General features: G+C 41.0%; 1 protein-coding gene across 4 annotated transcripts in view; it reads right to left on the bottom strand.

Annotated features, from left to right (window-relative positions):
* The window catches only part of LOC126354138 (calcium-independent phospholipase A2-gamma-like), a 59,444-nt gene extending 42,165 nt beyond the window's left edge, over positions 1-17,279 (bottom strand). The window contains exons 1-2 of one of the 4 annotated variants that reach the window (XM_050003536.1): positions 16,325-17,279; positions 15,315-15,720 (exon numbers count right to left, since the gene is read on the bottom strand). In XM_050003536.1, coding sequence (XP_049859493.1) covers positions 15,315-15,720; positions 16,325-16,380 — 462 coding nt within the window. In that variant the 5' untranslated portion in view covers positions 16,381-17,279. The other 3 variants (XM_050003535.1, XM_050003538.1, XM_050003537.1) reach the window with 3 other exon arrangements.
* Positions 17,280-20,668: the final 3,389 nt, after the last annotated feature.

The raw sequence follows: 20,668 nt of genomic DNA, 5'->3' as shown, positions 1-20,668 counted from the left end.
ATGAACGGTAGTGAAGGTCACCCTGTCTCCTAGTATTGTAGCTGTGGACTGTGCTATTAATTCTGAAGTGATCTGGGTTACTAACAACAAATTTCATTAGGCTGTATATATATATTGTGAAGCTACTGGCAATATCCCTAATTCTTTAAATAATTGTCTACAAGATGATCTTGGATGAGCCCCAGACATTATTCTGATAACACGTTTTTGTGCAATAAATACCTTCTTTCTTAGTGATGAATTGCCCCAAAAGATGATTCCGTAAGAAAGCAATGAATGAAAACATGCATGGTAAGCTAACTTACTGATGTGCTTGTCTCCAAAATTTGCAATGACATTAATAGCATAGGTAGCTGAGCTCAATCGTTTCAGTAGATTGTCAATGTGTGTCTTCCAGTTTAAATTCTGATCAATACAGACACCCAGAAATTTTGAACAATCTGCTTTAGCTAAAGATTTTCCCCCACACTCTATATTTTTTTCCGGTGTTATGCCTTTCCCTGTACTGAACTGTATGTACAGTGTTTTTTCAAAGTTCAATGAAAATCCATTTGCGGAAAAGCACCTAGTAACTCTTTGAAAAACATTATTTGCATTTTCCTCAGCTGATTCTTGCTTTTTAGGCTTGATTACAATACTTGTGTCATCTGCAAAGAGAACCAAGTTTGCATCTTCATGAATATAATTAGGCAAGTCATTAACATATATTAAAAACAATAAAGGCCCAAGACAGAACCCTGTGGTACCCCATTCTTGATACATCCCCAGTCTGAATAATCTGATGCCCTTTGTGTACTATGTGGGTTTACTGTTTCAACCTTCTGCTTTCTACCAGTTAAATATGAAGTGAACCATCTGTGTACTGAACCATTCATTCCACAGTACTTCAGCTTATCTAAGAGGATTTCATGATCCACACAATCAAAAGCCTTAGAGAAATCACAGAAAATCCCAATTGGTGATGTTCTACTATCCAGAGCATTTAAAATTTGATCAGTGAAAGCGTGTATAGCACTATCTGTTGAAACACCTTTCTGAAAACCGAACTGACATTTTGTTAAAACGTTATTCCCACTAATGTGTAAAGTTACTCTTGAGTACATTACTTTTTCAAACACTTTTGAGAAGGATGTCAGAAGTGAAATAGGACGATAATTGTTGACGTCTGTCTTGTCACCTTTTTTATACAAGGGTTTAACTATGGCATATTTCAATCTGTCAGGAAATATTCCCTGATTCAATGAGCTATTACATATGTGGCTAAGAACTCGACTTATCAGGTGTGGACAAGATTTTAGTATTCTACTGGAGATACCATCAGTTCCATGTAAGTTTTTATTCTTAAGTGGATTTATTATTTTCTTAATTTCAGACGGTGAGGTGGGTAGGATTTCAATTTCATTTGTTTGCACCGGGAATGCCTCTTTCATATAGAGTTCTGCCCTATCTGGTGAGCAGCTGGTGCCTATATTTTCCACTACATTTATAAAATGATTATTAAAAATGTTTTCAACCTGTGATTTTTCATTTATAAGCTTTTCATTGTGCTAAACAGTAATACTGTTGTCCTGTGACCTTGGTTGCCCTGTTTCCCTTTTAACTATATTCCATATTGTTTTAACTTTGTCATCAAATCAGCTAATCTATCCTTCCCTGGACTATTTAGGTGCAGGCCATGTCGAGTGTATCCCCATCTCCCAATGCTACCAACAGGCACTGTATAAATGTGTGTTTTTGCACCGTCCAGCAGCTGCTCGCTCAACTCTCTGTTAACTCGCCGCACAGAAGGGTTAACCGAGGGCCGATCGTAACGCTGCAATACCTCAACAAAACCCACATTCGTACATCCTGTTGCAGCTCCTATTTTATCCAGGTCACTCTTAATATCATAATTCCTATCCTTAGCCAGGCTGTTTCCTGCCCCACCTATTACTATCACCTCATCATTCTTGTCAAAGTCCCTACAGAGTGGTCCTATGTCTTCTATCACCTGGCTAAGCCTAGCACTTGGCTTAAACAAACTCGTGACCTGGTAATCTGCTCCTAATTTCTCCTGCACTAGTTGGCCTACACCCCTCCCATGACTGCTACCTAGCAGCAAGACTTTTCTTTTCCTATTACTAGATTTTCCCGACCTAATGCTGTTACCAATTTTAGTAGTCTGCTGCACCCTACATTCAACTACTCCTGTTTTTGGCTCCTCCCTTCCTACTTCAGGTAACAAGGAGAATTTATTCATAACTGGAACTTCGACAACATCTACATGGCTGGTCCCTTTTCGCGATTTCCTTGTTACCAATTCCCATTTCCCGCAGTCCTTTTCCCCCTTTAACTTAGCTAATTCAGTTTTTACCGAATCTAAACATGATCTGACTGGATATTTTTGCAACAATGCAAGGAAAAGATGGCGTGCTACTACCCATAAAGATGAAATTTTAAGTAGCAGACAGGCACAATTAAAAGACACTTACACATTAGCTTTTGGCTGGCCACAGCCTTCATCAGAAAGAGACAAAGAAACACACACTATTCAGTCACACAAATAAGCATACCTCAGGCACACATGACTAAAAGCTCCGGCAGCTCGGACCAGTCTGTGCTTGTCTGCAACTTAATGTTCATCCTTAATGTAAGTAGAAATCTATCTTTTTCCTTACATTGTAGACATCCCAACCTGGAGTTTCTATTGCTGGATATTTGTGTAGTTCTTTCACACGGTACTTCAACACATAACTGAATCATATGCAAAAAGTTTGATGTTACCATTACTATTGTTTTGAACAATCATTGCATATAACAAGAACAGCAATGATCCCAAGGCACTTCCCTGCAACCTAAAGTTACTTATACACCTGTGCATGATTCTCCACGTAAGATAACATGCTGTGTCCTTCCCACCAAGAAATCCTTAATACAATTACAAATTTTGTTTAACATCCCATATGGTAGCAATTTCATTAATATTACGAGGCAGTCAAATGGAAACAAGGCAGATGGAAAGAAATTGCATTAACTATTTATCATTTCAAAACTAATCACCAAAAATGTTAATATGTCTACCCCACTGTGAGACAAGATAGTCAATGACTTCAAGGAAAAATGACTTTGGTAGCCTATATGATTGTACCCAGACAGGCACTACTTCATTCAAAATGAACTGACAGCTTTCCTCATGGCTCCAAACCTATGGCAATCACATAGAGAAAGTTCAAAACTGTATGGGGGATGCATAAAGGCTTCCCAACTGAAACATCTGTAGCACAGTCAAAATGTGGATGGACCAAGGCCATTCCTATTACACTGAAGCAGTTTCACTCTGAAGCCCTTACACATCCACCTAGTCCTGATCTCTCCCTGTGAGATTTCCACATTTTTAGTGTATTGAAGAGAGACATTTGTGGCCATTGACTTGGTTGGGATGAAGATTTGCCTGCCTGGGCAAAATCATGATGCTGTCGGTAATCTCAAACATCTTTTCATGAAGGAACAGTCTGCCTTGGCCCACAACGGAATAAATGTTTTAACAGTAATAGTGCTTACTTTTGGGGGGGGGGGGGGAGGGGGGGGAGGGGGGAGGGGGGGGAGGGGGGGGAGAAAAAAAAACAAGTTCATGTATTTTTTTCCATCCTTCTCATTTTCATTTGACTTCCCCTTGTGTATTTTGGTGTAGCAACTGAGTCAAATGCTCTTTGAAAGTCAAGAAATACTGTGCCATACAACTGCTTGACCCATGATTGTCAGATTGTCAAGTGGAAAAAGTGAAGTCTGATTTCATGCAATTGATAGTTTGGAAATCCATGCTGGATGGCACTGAGGAGGTCATTCTGTTGATAAAGTTAAATAGGCCTATTGGCCATCCAGCCAGTTTCCTTTTAATTTCACTGTTTCTCTGAAGTAAATTCTACTTTTTGTACAATTAACGGATGTCATGGAATATTATGACTGTCACAGCCTTCGCACTCTGCAGTAACTGAGTAGGTAGTTGCTTTCACAATACTTCCATTCATTCAAGAAGTTCTCTTCCAAACAGTCTTACACGTTTTCATACAAAAGGGGAAGTAAAGGATAATTACCACTTCTGGTCTCCTCAAAAAAATTGAAAATGTTACAAAAAAAATGTAGTTTACATAAGTTAATGTAACTTTTTCACAAACTTACAGTTAGATGGCAGGAACAGCTAATAAGTTCTTTTTAGCTTGTATGAAGCATTGGGAACTTTCTTTTTAATAATAATAATAATAATAATAATAATAAAAAAAGGAAATGTCTTATGTAGCTTCTGTGTAGAAGGGAAAAATCACAAACTTTTCTGACAAATTTATGTAGTTGAGCGACTGTAATTTGGGGTTTCCTTAGGGTTTGTTTGTTTGTTTTGTTTTAGTGTGCAAAAAGAAATAGGGTCATATGTGCCCACATCAGAACTGTAGAATATGAAGACAGAGGAGTTAAAAATGACTACACATTAATCCCAAACAACAGAAGAGAAGACAGCTAAAAAGACGGACGCGAAGAAACGTCTATAAAATACCCTATAGACAAATGGAGGTTCTGAACTGAAAATTAAATGGCTGCCATATTGTTATGACAAATAAAAAAAAAAAGGCATTCTGTCAGGAAATGGTGGACTGTCAAAGGTTGGGCGCAAAGAGTACAAAGCGGTGGAAGAGAACCACTTAACAAATGGAGATGGCTAAAAAGACAGTGCCTGATACGCAACTTAGCTAAAATGATTCCTCATAGTGAGAGGGCCAAGAGGAGGTTGTCCAGGCCGCTGGGAGAGGCTTAATAACCTGGAACTTGTTCCCATGAAGTGAGGGCCAACTGTGATGCCAAAGTGTCACCACTTGTTGACATACCACACCACAGAGATCAGCCTTGGCAGCAACGTCAGTGGCCTCGTTTCCTGTCAGACTGACATGGCCTGGAACCCACATAAATATTACAGTGATTCCATCAAAAGTGAGCAAGTGACAGCTTTCTTGGACCCGTTGCACTAACAGATAGATGGCATACAGCACACAAAATCTTGGAAGGGCACTGAGAGAGTCAGAGCTGATGACGCAGTTAAAAAGCCTGTGTCGTTGGAAGTACTGTGTGGCCTGATACAGGGTGAAGTGCTCTGCTGTAGATACTGAACAGTGTTCCAGAAACCAATACCAAAAAACATCAGTGCCAATGATGAAGGCACACCCGACACCACGGTCAGCCCAAGAGCCATCAGTGTACACAAAGGTACTATCGTGAAGTTCCGTGCAAATGTCGTGAAACTGAAGATGATAGAACGAGGCTGGAATAGTGTCCTTAGGAAGTGAATGAAAGCCAAGGTGAACATGGGCTGCTGCAGGAAGCGAAAGTGGTGACGGGTTTACACCCACTGGGAAAGTTGCACGTAGCATGAAGTTAAGCTGCCGGAGCAAGAGCCACAAGCAACTCCACAGGGTAACAAAGAAGAGGGACATGCCCCATACTGGCGATCAAAGCAGGCATCAAAGGAGGAGGCATAGGATGGGTGGCAACACATAAAAGACAAATGGTATGCATATCTGCTGATGATAAAGTCACAACGGTAGGACAGTGGTAGTTTAGCAGCTTCTGTACACAGATACTCAACCGGGCTAGTGAAAGGCACCAGGGCCAAATGGATGTCACAACAGTGGATACTACTGAGAAAGCATAAGAGTGACAGATGTGCAGATGTATGAATGGAGCACCAGTAGTCTAGTTTCAAACGAAGAAGGGACTGGCACAAACAGAGGAGGGTCGTTCGATCTGCTCCCCAGGAAGCACCATTGAAGACACACAGGACATTGAGGGACTGCGTACAGCGGGCTGCCGGGTAAGGCACTTGGGAGGACCAAGAAAGTTTCCTATTGAGGAGGAGCTCCAGGAAATTTGTAGTTTCAATGAATGGAACAGCAACAGGGCCAAGACATAAACACAGTGGCAAAAACCAACTGCATTGCCAGAAATTCATACAAATGGTTTTGACAGTGAAAAACTGAAAGCATTGCCAATGCTCCATGAGCAGATTGATCAAGACATCGGTGAAGACAGCACTCAATCAGACAAGTCCACGGAGAATTGCAGTAGATGGCAAAATCATCAACGAAAAGGAAGCTGGAGACAGGCCATTATAGGGTTAATGGCAATAGCAAATAGGACGATGCTCAAGGTACACTGTTTTCTTGGATAACGGTGTCCAGCACGGCAGAACCCATACATACCTTGAAAACTCAGTCTTTTAAGAATTCCTAAAGGAAACAAGGCATGCGGCCTCAGAAGCCTGTCGTAGGCTTTCTCCAAATCAAAAAACACAGCCACAATCAGGGATTTCTGCAGAAAAACATTCATCATATGGGTGGACAAAGTGACAAGATGGTCAACTGCAGAGGGTTGGGTTGTTTTGGGGAAGGAGACCAGACAGCGAGGTCATCGGTCTCATCGGATTAGGGAAGGACGGGGAAGGAAGTCGGCCGTGCCCTTCGAAAGGAACCATCCCGGCATTTGCCTGGAGCGATTTAGGCAAATCACGGAAAACCTAAATCAGGATGGCCGGACGCAGGATTGAACTGTCGTCCTCCCGAATGCCAGTCCAGGGTTAACCACTGCGCCACCTCGCTCGGTGTCAACTGCAGAATGGCGCATTCAAAATCCACATTGTGTAGTGGTTAGCAAATTGCGATACTCTAGCCACCATACCAACCGGGCATGAATCACATGTTCCATCATCTTCCAAACACAGTTGGTAAGAGAAATAGGCTGGTAGTTAGAAGACATACCTTTGTCCCTACCAGGCTTAGATATGGGTATGACAGTGGCTTCATGCTAGAGTCTGGGAAACGTGCCCTCTGTCCAGAAGCTGTTGTACTTATTAAGTAGAAAGTATTCGCCTGCAAAAGAAAGGTGCTGAACACCTGAATGTCAACACATCTGGCCCTAGGGTGGAGGATAGGGATGAAGTGAGAGCACGATCTAGCTCTCTCACTGTAAAGGCAGCACGACTGTGAACAGAGAAGGGTATCGCCCAAGCCTTTTCCACTCGTTTCCAATGGAGAAAGACATGGTGATAGTGGGAGGAGCTCAAAATGTCCACAAAACAACAGTCCAAGGTGTTGGAGATAGCAATAGGATCCAGAACGACATTGTCTGTGACTGTCAGGCTGGAAATTTGAGAATGGATCTTTGTGCCAGAGAGCCGCCATACAAAGGAAGTGGGAGTGGAGCTGTTAAAAGAATTAGTGAATGAAATCCAGCTGGTATTTTCGCTATTTGGAAGAACATGACCTTACTGTGCACGCAACTATTTATAATGAATGCAGTCTGCCATCATAGGACGATGGTTAAAAATGCAGAGAGCACATCTCCAAGCGTGAATTACGTCGTGGCACACCTCTGACCAGGACATGGCGTAGTAAAGAGGAAGTGCGAGGAATGGAACGTTCTGCGGCGGTAAAGGATAACGTATTTAAGACTTTTACCTGGTCATCACAACTGAGGAAATGTTGTTCATCGATGGTCGTCGGGGAGGAGTAAAGCCTCCAGTCAGCCATAGTAAGCTGCTATTGGGTGTGCACATAGGTGGGGTAGGTGTCAGAAAATGGACAGCACGTGGGAAATGATCGCTGACGTACCTATCCGAGAGAACGGGCCACTCAACACATAGCCAAACTCGGCTGTGCAAAAGGATAGGTCCAAAGGGGAAAAGGTACATGTGGAGTCTGAAATGAACATAAGTGCTTCTGTGTTAAGACACTTGAGGTTAAGTAAACTGAGAAGGTCAGCCAAGAGGGCACCTTTCGGATAGGTTCTGGGAGAACATCAAAGGGGATGGTGCCTGTTAAAGTCACCAAGCAGCACAAAGGGGTGACTTAGCTGCCCAATAAGCCAGAGGAAGGCTGGCCTGGTGACATCGAATGATGGAGGGACGTAAATAGTACAAAGGGAAAAAACAAGTGAGGAAGGAAAAGGCAAACTGCAACAGCTTGAAGGTAGGTAGTCAGGAAGATGGATTGACTATGATCATCATTCTGTATGAGCAGCATGACTCCCCCATGAGCCATCTTCAGGGGGAAGGTCAAAAATTCTGTTCATGTACTGTTGTAAAGATGTTATGTTGTAATGATGTAATATTAATATTTTTTTTAAAATTTAAAAAAAGGAAAGAAAATGAGTCCTTTGGGTGCATAATTTTTGGAAGTCAGGATTGCGTTCGCGGTAATCTGACAAATTCTTTCTTTATTTTGTTAATTTTTTATTTATTTATTTACTTATTTATTTTTTAAAGAACCTGTTGGCAAGAAGTGCAAGAGATTGTGAACATGCAATTTTGTTACCTGAAGGCAGAGAACAAGTGGACACTGCGATTTTAAGAGCAGCCATAAATCCTCTTTGTTGGACCGAAGACTGCAGAAGTTCCATTGGAGAGTCATGATGAGTAAAAAATGAAGCGGTGTCACCGCAGTGACTGCCGAGAGCCAGCTTTCAAAGACTCGCTGCTACACGGCACAGAGGATCCTGCTCCATGCGGTCATCAGAAGCATCGGCATTCTTGTGTTGGCTTGCAGAGTCCAGGGCAAAAAACGGCTGGTGGTACGGACCAGTGACACCGAGGTCGGATGGGCGAGGGTATCATACGGAGACACCATCAAAGAGGATCTTCGAGTCAGCAAAGGAGAAGACTGTTTACTTTTGCTTGACTTCTTGGAGCCTTTCCGGTTGGCAGAGGAAGACTCACACAAATATAAATATTAATGTGTATATGCATAAATATTAATGTACTTTTACTATTAATTCTAGACACATGAGCAGCGGTCACTACTGACTTTAAAATTTTAATCTTTCTTGGACATCTACTTATTGTCCACGCCACACAACACAGCCAGCGCCGGCCTCTGCCCTTGGCTGCCTGCATTGTGCAGTGCCCCATTTGATTTTGTGTTTCACATATGCCGTGCCGTCTCTGTGCTTCCTCTGCCTCATGCAGTGTCTGGCGCAGCTTAACGTAGCATCGCACTCTGTCGGCGATCATTCCAGTCGCACGTCCTGCCCCCTGGGCAGTTGAGGCGATCAACAGAACAGAGAGCCTCCTAGCAGAGAACATAAGAACTACTTGCAACAACCTGCTCGCAAGAGAACGGACGATTTGTATCGGAGTGGGTGACTGGTGGCCGTTCACCGCTCCCCCCACCCTTGGAACTCGCCCGCTCAATGCTCATCCCACCGTTCTCGACTCTAGCCAGAGCTTTGAGCAAAGCAACTCAGGTGTCACTCTGGTCTCTGCGGTCTTCGCTCATGTAGTAATATAGCTTGCGGCTCGACCTGCTTGACTCAGCGCCTCTGCATCGGAATTCGTCTCTACTGGATATTGTTCTTTGTAGTAATACCGCTATATATATTACATTATTATGTTATGTATACATCATATGTTTTTATTTTATTTTTATTTGTTTAAACTGATCAGATTAGGTTCCTGACGACTCCTCTTACTATAGGAGTTTTATTTTGGACACTCGAATTTACGCTTTAATTACGAGCGAACCGATAAACGTATCGCAAAATGTGATACACCAATATTTTCCTTGTTTTTTTCTGCGTAAGGCTATACGTAGCACTTTAGTCTTTTAGTCAAAATTATATTTTTTTTTCTTGTTCTGGTACAGATTTTGCGATTTTAGGCGTCTTTGGAAAGAAACGTTCAATTTAAAAATATATGACCTGCGATGTATTTGTACGAGATTAATGAAATTTCAATACATTATAACCAAATATACAGCTAATGTAAATCTCAAGTTACAACATTTTGCGATCACCCAAAAGACCACGACAGTGCAAAATAAATCAATAATCAAAAACTTTGTCATATCGTGGAAATTTCAATAAACAATACAAAATTCTTACTCATTATCTGTGTTACTTCAAAATAGGATCAAATAAGATCAAAATACAGGTATATTACTGGAATAAACCAAGTTTAAAGGGCAATGTGCGTTCCATTTATTTTCTATTGTGAATGAATGGTGAGTCATGAAAAAGAGCTAGTTCATTTCAGGGAGTGAACAGTTCTGATCCGATCTCTGAAAAGAACAGTTTTGCCCTTCTCTAGTAAAAAGACAAGGGGTAACAGAAGAGATATTGAATTTAATTGATGAAAGGAGAAAATATAAAAATGCAGTAAATGAAGCAGGCAAAAAGGAATACAAATGTCTCAAAAATGAGATCAACAAGAAGTGCAAAATGGCTAAGCAGGGATGGCTGTAGGACAAATGTAAGGATGTAGAGGCTTATCTCACTAGGGGTAAGATAGATACTGCCATAGAGGGTCTATACAAGGGTGATGTACTTGAGGACAATATTATACAAATGGAAGAGAATGTAGATGAAGATGAAATGGGAGATACGACACTGCATGAAGTGTTTGATAGAGCACTGAAAGACCTGAGCAGAAACAAGGCCCCGGGAGTAGACAACATTCCATTAGAACTACTGACAGCCTTGGGAGAGCCAGTCCTGACAAAACTCTACCATCTAGTGAGCAAGATGTATGAGACAGGCGAAATACCCTCAGACTTCAAGAAGAACATAATAATCCCAATCCCAAAGAAAGCAGGTGTTGACAGATGTGAAAATTACCGAACTATCAGTTTAATAAGCCACAGCTGCAAAATACTAACACGAATTCTTTACAGATGAATGGAAAAACTGGTAGAAGCTGACCTCAGAGATGATCAGTTTGGATTCCGTAGAAATGTTGGAACATGGAAGGCAGTACTGACCCTACGACTTATCTTAGAAAATAGATTAAGGAAAGGCAAACCCATATTTTTAGCATTTTTAGACTTAGAGAAAGCTTTTGACAATGTTGACTGGAATACACTCTTTCAAATTCTGAAGGTGGCAGGGGTAAAATACAGGGCGCGAAAGGCTGTTTACAATTTGTACAGAAACCAGATGGCAGTTATAAGAGTCGAGGGACATGAAAGGGAAGCAGTGATTGGGAAGGGAATGAGACAGGGTTGTAGCATCTCCCCGATGTTATTCAATCTGTATATTGAGCAAGCAGTAAAGGAAACAAAAGAAAAATTCAGAGTAGGTATTAAAATCCATGGAGAAGAAATAAAAACTCTGAGGTTTGCCGATGACATTGTAATTCTGTCAGAGACACCAAAGGACTTGGAAGAGCAGCTGAACGGAATGGACAGTGTCTTGAAAGGAGGGTATAAGATGAACATCAATAGAAGCAAGAAGAGGATAATGGAATGCAGCTGAATTAAATCGGGTGATGCTGAGGGTATTAGATAAGGAAATGAGACACAAAGTAGTAAAGGAGTTTTGCTGTCTGGGGAGCAAAATAACTGATGTTGGTCAAAGTAGAGAGGATATAAAATGTAGACTGGTAATGGCAAGCAAAGCGTTTCTGAAGAGGAGAAATTTGTTAACGTCAAGTACAGATTTAAGTGTCAGGAAGTCGTTTCTGAAAGTATTTGTATGGAGTGTAGCCATTTATGGAAGTGAAACGTGGAAAATAAATAGTTTATACAATAAGAGAATAGAAGCTTTCGAAATATGGTGCTGCAGGAAAATGCTGAAGATTAGATGGGTAGATCACATAACTAATGAGGATGTGTTGAACAGAATTGGAGAGAAGGGGAGTTTGTGGCACAACTTGACTAGAAGGCAGGTATTCTGAGGCATCAAGGGATCACCAATTTAGTATTGGAGGGCAGCGTACAGGGTGAAAATCGCAGAGGGAGACCAAGAGATGAATACACCAAACAGATTCAGAAGGATGTAGGTTGCAGTAGGTACTGGGAGATGATGAAGCTTGCACAGGATAGAGTAGCATGGAGAGCTGCATCAAACCAGTCTCTGGACTGAAGACCACAAGAACAACATTTTTCCAAATATAATTTTTTGAGCACAGGTTCATTCAAAATTCAGTATTCTAGGTTTAAAAGTCCCTCTCAGTGTTATTTCTGAATTTAAATATAGGTTTCTTCCAAACAGGTTTCTTTTTTCAAATTGGTAGTATGTGATACAGGTGTTTGTCTAAAATAAGCAATGGAACACTTGGTACAAGAATGTCAAAAAACTATCAACCCATACTTTGACATATGAGAAATAATATTCTCTGTATGTTTTGGCAAATTTTCTCACATTATATCTTTCTTTTGTCAGCACTGCAACAATCCTTTACTCGCAATGATGTTATGATTATATTATTACTCAATTTATTTACCAACTTAACATCTATAAGCCTTATACAATATGACACTGTTACAATTGTGCAGGAAGTAAATGAGAGTAAACATGAACTTCTGACTGCCATGTGCCAGATCTCATGCTCAGCTCTCTGGCTTTCATAATAGTGAGATATTACCTTCACTCTGAGAAGACATAGTGACTGATTTAACAGTACATATCATCCCCCCCCCCCCCCCCCTTGCATTCCACTCACTGTTTGCAAATTAGGCATTCACCTGCCCCCCCTCCCCCCCTCTGCCTAAAGGGAAATGCTTTTGTGCTTGTTTAATATGGGGTCTGGGTTAACAACACAAACCAATTTTACTACTTTTTATTTGAAATTCTTGATATTTGATCAATTAAACATTATTTTGTTGTGCTGATGCCTTTAGTGGGTGTCCTCCAAAGAATCAATAACTAGTTTCACTTTAAATACAACCTCACTTAAAATATAACCTTATAACCTAAGTTCTCTAGTTAATTCTCACACTATAATTACAAAGGAAAGCAGCACACAGACATTTGTATGTGAAACAGGATATTTTTAATTATGTGTATACTGGTAAGAACATGAATGTTATAGATAGGCTGATATATGGTCAGGCAGTTAGATGTCTCCATGTTCTGCAGACCATTATTGCCATCAACATCTACAGCCACACTCTGCAAACCACTGTCAAGTGCATTGATGTGGGTATTTCCCATGGCATCAGTTACACCATTTGATCAAAAGTATCCAGATACCCCCTACATAATGAGGAATTGACCACTAGATGCCTTTAGAGGTGGACCCACCAGTATAAAAGGAGGCTGGAAGTATTGTGGTATCAGTCAAAAAGCACTAGTAGAATGGGTTGGTCACATGAGTTCAGTGATTCTGAAATCGAGGAAGACACGTCTGACAGTGTCCCCAGCAGATTCAAGCAAAAGCAAACAATGCACACAGCCCATATTAAGCTCGACTAAGAGGCACCTGGATTTTGATCAGATAGTATATTTGAGATTCTTTCTGTTCCATTCATGTATGGAGTGCATGAAGAATGACTGTTTAAATGCTCCAATTGATGCTGTAATTAGTCTAATCTTCTCCTTGCAATCACTACGCGAGCAATGCACAGACTTGCTACGATTCACAGTTCATTGTGAATCACTGTATGAAGAAGAAGTGGCTTAAGACACTCATCAATTATCACACTACCATATTATTCACCAGGTATGTGAATAATAATTTTTAAACTGTCCCATTCTAAATCATATCAAGATATAACAGTTGTGATTTGCATAATGTGCAAATAATTGAATAATTAAATAACTGAATAACCAAATAATTACACATTATTATGAAGCAGAATGTGAGCACTTGTATCTGATAGAGGAGAGATCCTTGTAGTAGTGTATGTGGTAATGTTTCACACTTTTTGTTGCATTCACTTTAAAAGTTGGCTCTGGCTCTTACAATACTTACAAAACTTTCACATTAGTGAAAAAACCAACTGTAATTTTAGTTAGTCACTGTACTTTGCTGACAGTGGACTTTACTAGGGAGTACATTTACTGTGAAGTCTGAGTTCTGTTCTTAATAAATATCAATAACCTTCAGGACAGTTTAAGACATGGAGAGAAAGTTCTATTTGCTGATGGCTGCAACATCGTAATTACTGATGAAACACCAGAACTCCTAACAGGGAAGACAAATGACGCCCTCAATGATGTTTGTGAGTGGGCTGTACATAGAGAATTGACAATAAGCATAAGGAAAACAAACGGCATGCCTTTCAGCACAAACAGGGGCAAACGACTATCACACTGAGCACAGATGATAAACCCACAGATTATGTAACAAACACTAAGTTTTTAGAGATGAACTGATCCGACAAGTAACATGGAATAATTAAACAAAGATACTGGCAAAAAGAATGTCGTCAGCATGTTATGCTCTCTGGGTTCTAGCAGCAGCTAGTAACAGCCATTGTCTTGTGGTGATACACTGCTCCTACAAGCACTAAATTCTAAGGTATGGGATTACTTTCTGGGGATCAAAGACAGAAACATTGACATAGTTTCAAACTGTAATAAATCAGCTGTGAGAATAATATTTTGGAACAGTAACTGCGCTCATTGTAAAGAACTATTTAAAAAACTGGGTATCCTTAATGCACCAAGTGAGTACATTATCAATTTGTTGTGTGTATCACAGAAAACATTACTTAGTGTTTCACTATAGTTCTATCCATACCCATGGAACAAATGTCACTTTTGGATTTCACTTACAAAAACTCAAAACAAAGGTGTGTAATGAACTGCCCAAAGTGATGAAAAAAATTACTTAAATACACTTGTTTGAAATGACAGCTAAATCATGCTTCAAAATCACAGCATACTACACAAAGATTATTTAGAGGACACCGCCACCCTGTCACATCCAGCTCTATAGTGCACAGATGGTAATGCCTTGTTCTCCTGAGCTCAACATCTCACTCAACTCAATTTTCCAGACGGACTGATGTGACGACATGGAGATATGTACATTCTTGGTGCTGGAATCACCAACAGGCATACACAGTTTGTGCACTAAAAAACTGTTTTTAGCATAAAATATTTTGGGCAAGTTGTTTATGATCAAGAGAACAATGTACAGTAGGAACCAACTTAACTAAGCAGAGCAGATTTGTTGAGACACTGATTTCCGATTTGGGAGAATAGTGCTTGCTCTGTCTGCCCATCCTGATTTAAGTTGCCTGTGATTTTCCTAAATCATTTAGGGCAAATGCCATAACAGTTCCTGCAGCAAGACCACAGCCAACCTCCTGACCCATTTTCATAAACATACTCCTACGGTTCCATAGTGTTTGTGTATAATAGAGTTATTTATATTCGTTGTAGCATGATGACAGGTCTTCAGAGGGCAATAATATGATTTTCATTATTTTACAAAGTGTATAATGCAAACAAGCCAATCAATAATCACTTACTAGTCTATGCTACATTTAAGCAGTGGCTTTCAGGCTTTGCAGCATATTCATGTTATTTACATATATCTGTGCTTGTGAATACAGTGTTACTAATTGCCATACCTTTGACATTGCTTTATTGAATGATTTCCATTTTGGCAGCACTTCTTGTGACGAATCTGTAATTCGAATTTCATTTTGCTTCTTGTTCGGTCCCTCCAAAACATTTGCCAATTCCTGGGTACTGCTTTCCTTGGTGGTAACCTTCTGCAAACTCTGTGATATGGTCGGCGTATCTTGTTTCTTCAGCTGATTTTGAAGTGATGGAATCTTCTGAAGAACTTTCGCCCATTCATTATTCAATACAAATAATAAACCTTTGTTAATGGGTGTCTTCGTTACAAAATCCTTCAGTTGATTAAGCAGTTTCCAATGATTTGTGGGCATGTCCTTCGAGGCAGATTCGAGCAGCTTTTCATTGTCAACTGATGTAGATCTTTCATGAATGGGGTTACGAGTGGCGTATTGTCTGGAAGAAAACAGGCAGTGTACCTGTGACCAATCAATATAACGTTAAATATTAAGACAATAATGTCACCATTACGCAAATTTGACATGAGTATCGAAGTTACAGTTTTCTGCCTGGTAAACGTCATCTGCCGTAGCCCAAAAACAATGTATAAGCTCTATTCTATCAATACATGTACCTTTAACCTAAATTAATTACGGTATTGTGAACAACTGACGGAAGCGAGGGGTTGGTTCACTAATAACACCTTCCTCAATTTGCTTACAATAAATTTGTTCGCCATGTTTGTTGCAGCAGACGACGTACATTCTCACTGTCAATTGTGATAGTGAGGCGCACGTATTTGTGTCATTCGGATTAGATTATACCATTGAAGACGACAGCATATCATCATCTTTCGTAGCACTAGTGACTGCTATGCCAAATTATAAACCATACTTCACTAACTTCCTGAAGCACACGACTGTTATTAACTGAAATCCTGTAAGAATTTCGCATTATCACGCTTACAACAACATCATGACAGTAATTTCTTCAGCCTATCTCTAAATATTGTTTATAACTGACTAAATGCTACTGATAGTTACTGCAGAAATACAAATACCTTTTTGACATACAGATGCACTGACTGCACCGAGGAATATTTTTGCTTAGAGACATCTTTACACTGTACGACTGAGCTCAGCAACATCACTTATGCACTCATCGCAAGTTGTACACAAGTGCGCTTCAACCTTGCATTTATATTACTGCTCGCCCACCTTTACCTTTCTATTCGCAAACAATCACTGTAGCCAAAAATGTTCGCGTATAGGCCTTGAAACATGTTTACTACTGCAAATTCCGGGCATTCTTACTAAGAAATCGAAAGTCTTTCATTTACAAGAGCAAAATGTGACTTTTTAACATCTTTCTTGAAATATTTTCTCGCGAAATTTTTCTTGATTAAGTTAATCATGTCTGCACGTGTATATGATACGCTTTGTGTGTCCCTGTGTTATTTACGGTTACAACGTCACTCACTGACAGCGGATGGCGTGACTGTCTTCTGAAGGCTTGACCAATGAGAGAGCTCCATACGTCTACGTAGGTAGTATATCAAGAACAGGTTTTTCGCAGTGCTCGTAGTTCGTACACTCAGAACTACGCACAGCATTAGAAAAGACGTAGAAGCTACGTGGATTCAAATGACCTCGCTTATCTCCACACACAGCCAAGGGCGGAAGAAAAAAAACAACATTACACTTCGCCTGCCGTTAATAATGATATCTGACCGCTTGTTGTTGCGACTGGGACGCACAAATTTCCCAACCAGCACAAGCTAATTATTCGGATACCAATGCCGCACGGAATGTGGCAGTATCAGGCTCATAGCCTGGAAATACAGCAAAATTGCAGAAACAGGGAGGGTTTTATTCGTATCCCATCTCTGTAGCACCCAGTAGTACGTCTCGGTAAATTCAGATCAGTCTAACTTCCTGGCAGATTAAAACTGTGTGTCCGACCGAGACTAGAACTCGGGACCTTTGCCTTTCGCGGGCAAGTGCTCTACCAACTGAGCTACCGAAGCACGACTCACGCCCGGTACTCACAGCTTTACTTCGGCCAGTATCTCGCCTCCTACCTTCCAAACTTTACAGAAGCTCTCCTGCGAACCTTGCAGAACTAGCACTCCTGAAAGAAAGGATACTGTGGAGACATGGCTTAGCCACAGCCTGGGGGATGTTTCCAGAATGAGATTTTTACTCTTCAGCGGAGTGTGCGCTGACATGAAACTTCCTGGCAGATTAAAACTGTGTGTCCGACCGAGACTCGAACTCGGGACCTTTGCCTTTCGCGGGCAAGTCTCCACAGTATCCTTTCTTTCAGGAGTGCTGGTTCTGCAAGGTTCGCAGGAGAGCTTCTGTAAAATTTGGAGGCGAGATATTGGCCGAAGTAAAGCTGTGAGTACCGGGCGTAAGTCGTGCTTCGGTAGCTCAGTTGATAGAGAACTTGCCCGCGAAAGGCAAAGGTCCCGAGTTCTAATCTCGGTCGGACACACAGTTTTAATCTGCCAGGAAGTTTCATGTCAGCGCACACTCCGCTGAAGAGTGAAAATCTCATTCTCAGATCTGTCTCATGCGCAGACATTCAACTATCATCAATAGAATGCGATTATGACATATATGTTAACCATCTCAAACGTTTAGAATCAAAGATGTCGACTGGCCCAACTATCAATGTCACTTGGACGAAAAACCGGACTCAAACTGTGTAACAGCGAGGCGCATAAAATTATCCCCATAGCACAAGGAACTATATATGATTGAAAGAAAACTGGGTATCTTTCAATCTACCTTGCTGCTCACAGCTGGTTCAGGAGTTTACTGTGTAATTGCAGTATATGTGAAAGACGGAGATACTTACATGTGACATATTGAACAACACTATACAAAATGTGTATGTATGCTCGACTTGAAACTGCAACTGTCTGTGAACAAGCATGTGTAGCTTTGTCAACTGTCCGATTTTCGCGGGATGTTCACTTTTTTTGGAGTGTCATGACAAGCCGGGGCGCCAAATACCCCGACTTTTAGGCACTACTAACAATTCTAAATATAATACGTATTCGCCCCAAAAATTGTCGAAACAGAAAGGTGTCGATGGCATATAGGATACGCTAGGTGGTCACAATCAGCACACGAAGTAAACAGACGCCTCATCGCATGCCCGACTGTACCTTTCGAAAACACACAGATGCGTGGCTTCCATTGTTGTATTGTATCCCCCATGCTGCTGTTTTATGAATATGCTTCAATTTCTGCCCTCTTCTCACCCATTGACTGGCTGTGACTTGTGCCTCCATTCCATGGTGGTGACGGTCCCTCGCGTCCCCCCACTTGTTTGTTAGTGTTTTCATTTGTACTGAAAAACAAATCGCGGGAACCAGCTGACTTTTATGTGTCTGCATAACGCCGACGAATTCGTTCAATAACTGGAAATACGAATGATAAGTAATGTAGACAATAAGTATATATTTAGAAACTAGTAAACACAAACAATCTGAATGCAGTTACATGCTTGTTAGGTATATTTACCAACTACGCTAACGAGCGTTAACATCGACCTTGTAACCTGCCAAAATTTACGTGGCGTTTGTCATGAGACAAGGAGACGAATGTGACCCCAACTTATGCATCAATCAACAATAAGCAGATACTATTATAAATTAAAAGGTTTATGCGATTTCTTTGTGGCTTATTGATGTAAATTGTGACACAAAATTCTCGTAGACGAAAAGAACGGAGAAAGTTGCTGTGACCTGTTGGCGCAGGAGGTATCCAAAAGGACCGAAACTCCTTGGAGGCGACGGCTATACTAGGAGCCTGCACCGACAGCTGAAGGACATGCCGAGCGCCGCTTTTCACAATACTTCAGTTTTTAAGATTTTTAGAACCTAAAAGTCCGAAGTCTACTCGTCACAAAACATAGAGGTCGATTGATCCCCCATTGCATAATACAAGATGAAAGCTATCTGTGGCAGATTTGACGACAAAGTACAACGTTTTACATGAAATGTATTTGTATTTGTGAATACCGATAACCATCAGCTGCATAAAGGACGACAATGAATTGTGACGGACAGGGACTCTAACCAGAATTTCCCACTTGTCGTGAGAGGTCGCCTTATCAGTTGGCTATCCGATCACAAATCTGCCGACATCAGGCGAGCAACTTTCGAGTAAAACGTATTCCCTATGCGGGAACATACATAATGGATGTACGAGTGCAGGTTGTAGACACTTGGCTGACGACATATGGAAGTTTGCGTCTTGCCATAACTTGTGTTCGTAGAACCAAATGGTAAGCCGACCGCTCACCATAAGCGGGAAACCCGGGTTCGACTCTCAGTCAGGCACAAAGTTTCATTGTCGTCATTCCACTATACTGCGGATAGTTATCGACATTCGCAAATGCGAATACATTTAATGTACTTCAAACGACTGTAGTCGCCGCAGTGCTCGTTCCTTCGGACGTGCATGCAATTGCAAAGGAACATCGTAAGTCGGCATTAGGCACTGCAATATCGTATATGTGAGTACAATGCTGATGCATGGAGAACTGTTTTCAAAGGCCATTGTTGAACATGGAGCTCCACATCACACGATCCCTAATGTTCCTATGTTGACCCGACGACATCGTCAATTATGATTGCAATTGGCACAGCATCACTGAGCTTTCACCGCGAATCAATAGAAACGTGTCGCCTGTTGGTCGAATGGATTGTATTTCTTGTTACGGCTGGTCGACACTTGAGTCCTTACACGCCTTCATATCCAGGCGAATGACTACACGAAGCATGCTCTGCGTCACACGTCGAGGCCACACACATTGTTGAGGAAATGTGGGCAAGAATGGAATGGGAAGGAGGGAGGGGGGGGGGGGGAGAGAGACGGCAGGATGCATAAACTTCGAGTTTTCGGGAGGCGGTTGCGACTGGACGTCACTGATGTGTGCAGTGAAGACACTAAGCCTCTCACTTGTACTGGCAAGGACGTTTTCACACATGGGACTTGAGGATTCCAGACAAATTCCCCAAGACATTTTTGGTTTTTATTTTGAACTGTACTTAATTCTAATAATCTAAAATGAGATGTAGGGTGTTGTTTGAAATGCTGAGGTAGGTTGTAGAGTTTTTTTTCCAATTTAGAACTGACAATGGAAGTAAATGTAACTCTGAACCACTTGCAAGAAAAACCATTTTTCATGAGAATTCTACAAGAAAAATTGAAACTAGTTAAAAAAGGTAGACCAAAGTCATGGCCACCTAACCTAGTTTCATAGCATGAGGACAAAAAAGAACATTATGCTAGACATTATTTTCTGTTTCGCAATATGAAAATCTGATTGGTTGACAGGTTCACCTGATTCAAGTAAAACCTTCTGTTGACCATGTTTGTTGTTTTCC

The sequence above is a fragment of the Schistocerca gregaria genome, chromosome 3, assembly GCF_023897955.1.
Source record: "Schistocerca gregaria isolate iqSchGreg1 chromosome 3, iqSchGreg1.2, whole genome shotgun sequence".
Lineage (NCBI taxonomy): Eukaryota > Metazoa > Arthropoda > Insecta > Orthoptera > Acrididae > Schistocerca > Schistocerca gregaria.
Note: the sequence above shows the minus strand (reverse complement) of the source record. Positions and strands in the feature narration are given on the sequence as shown.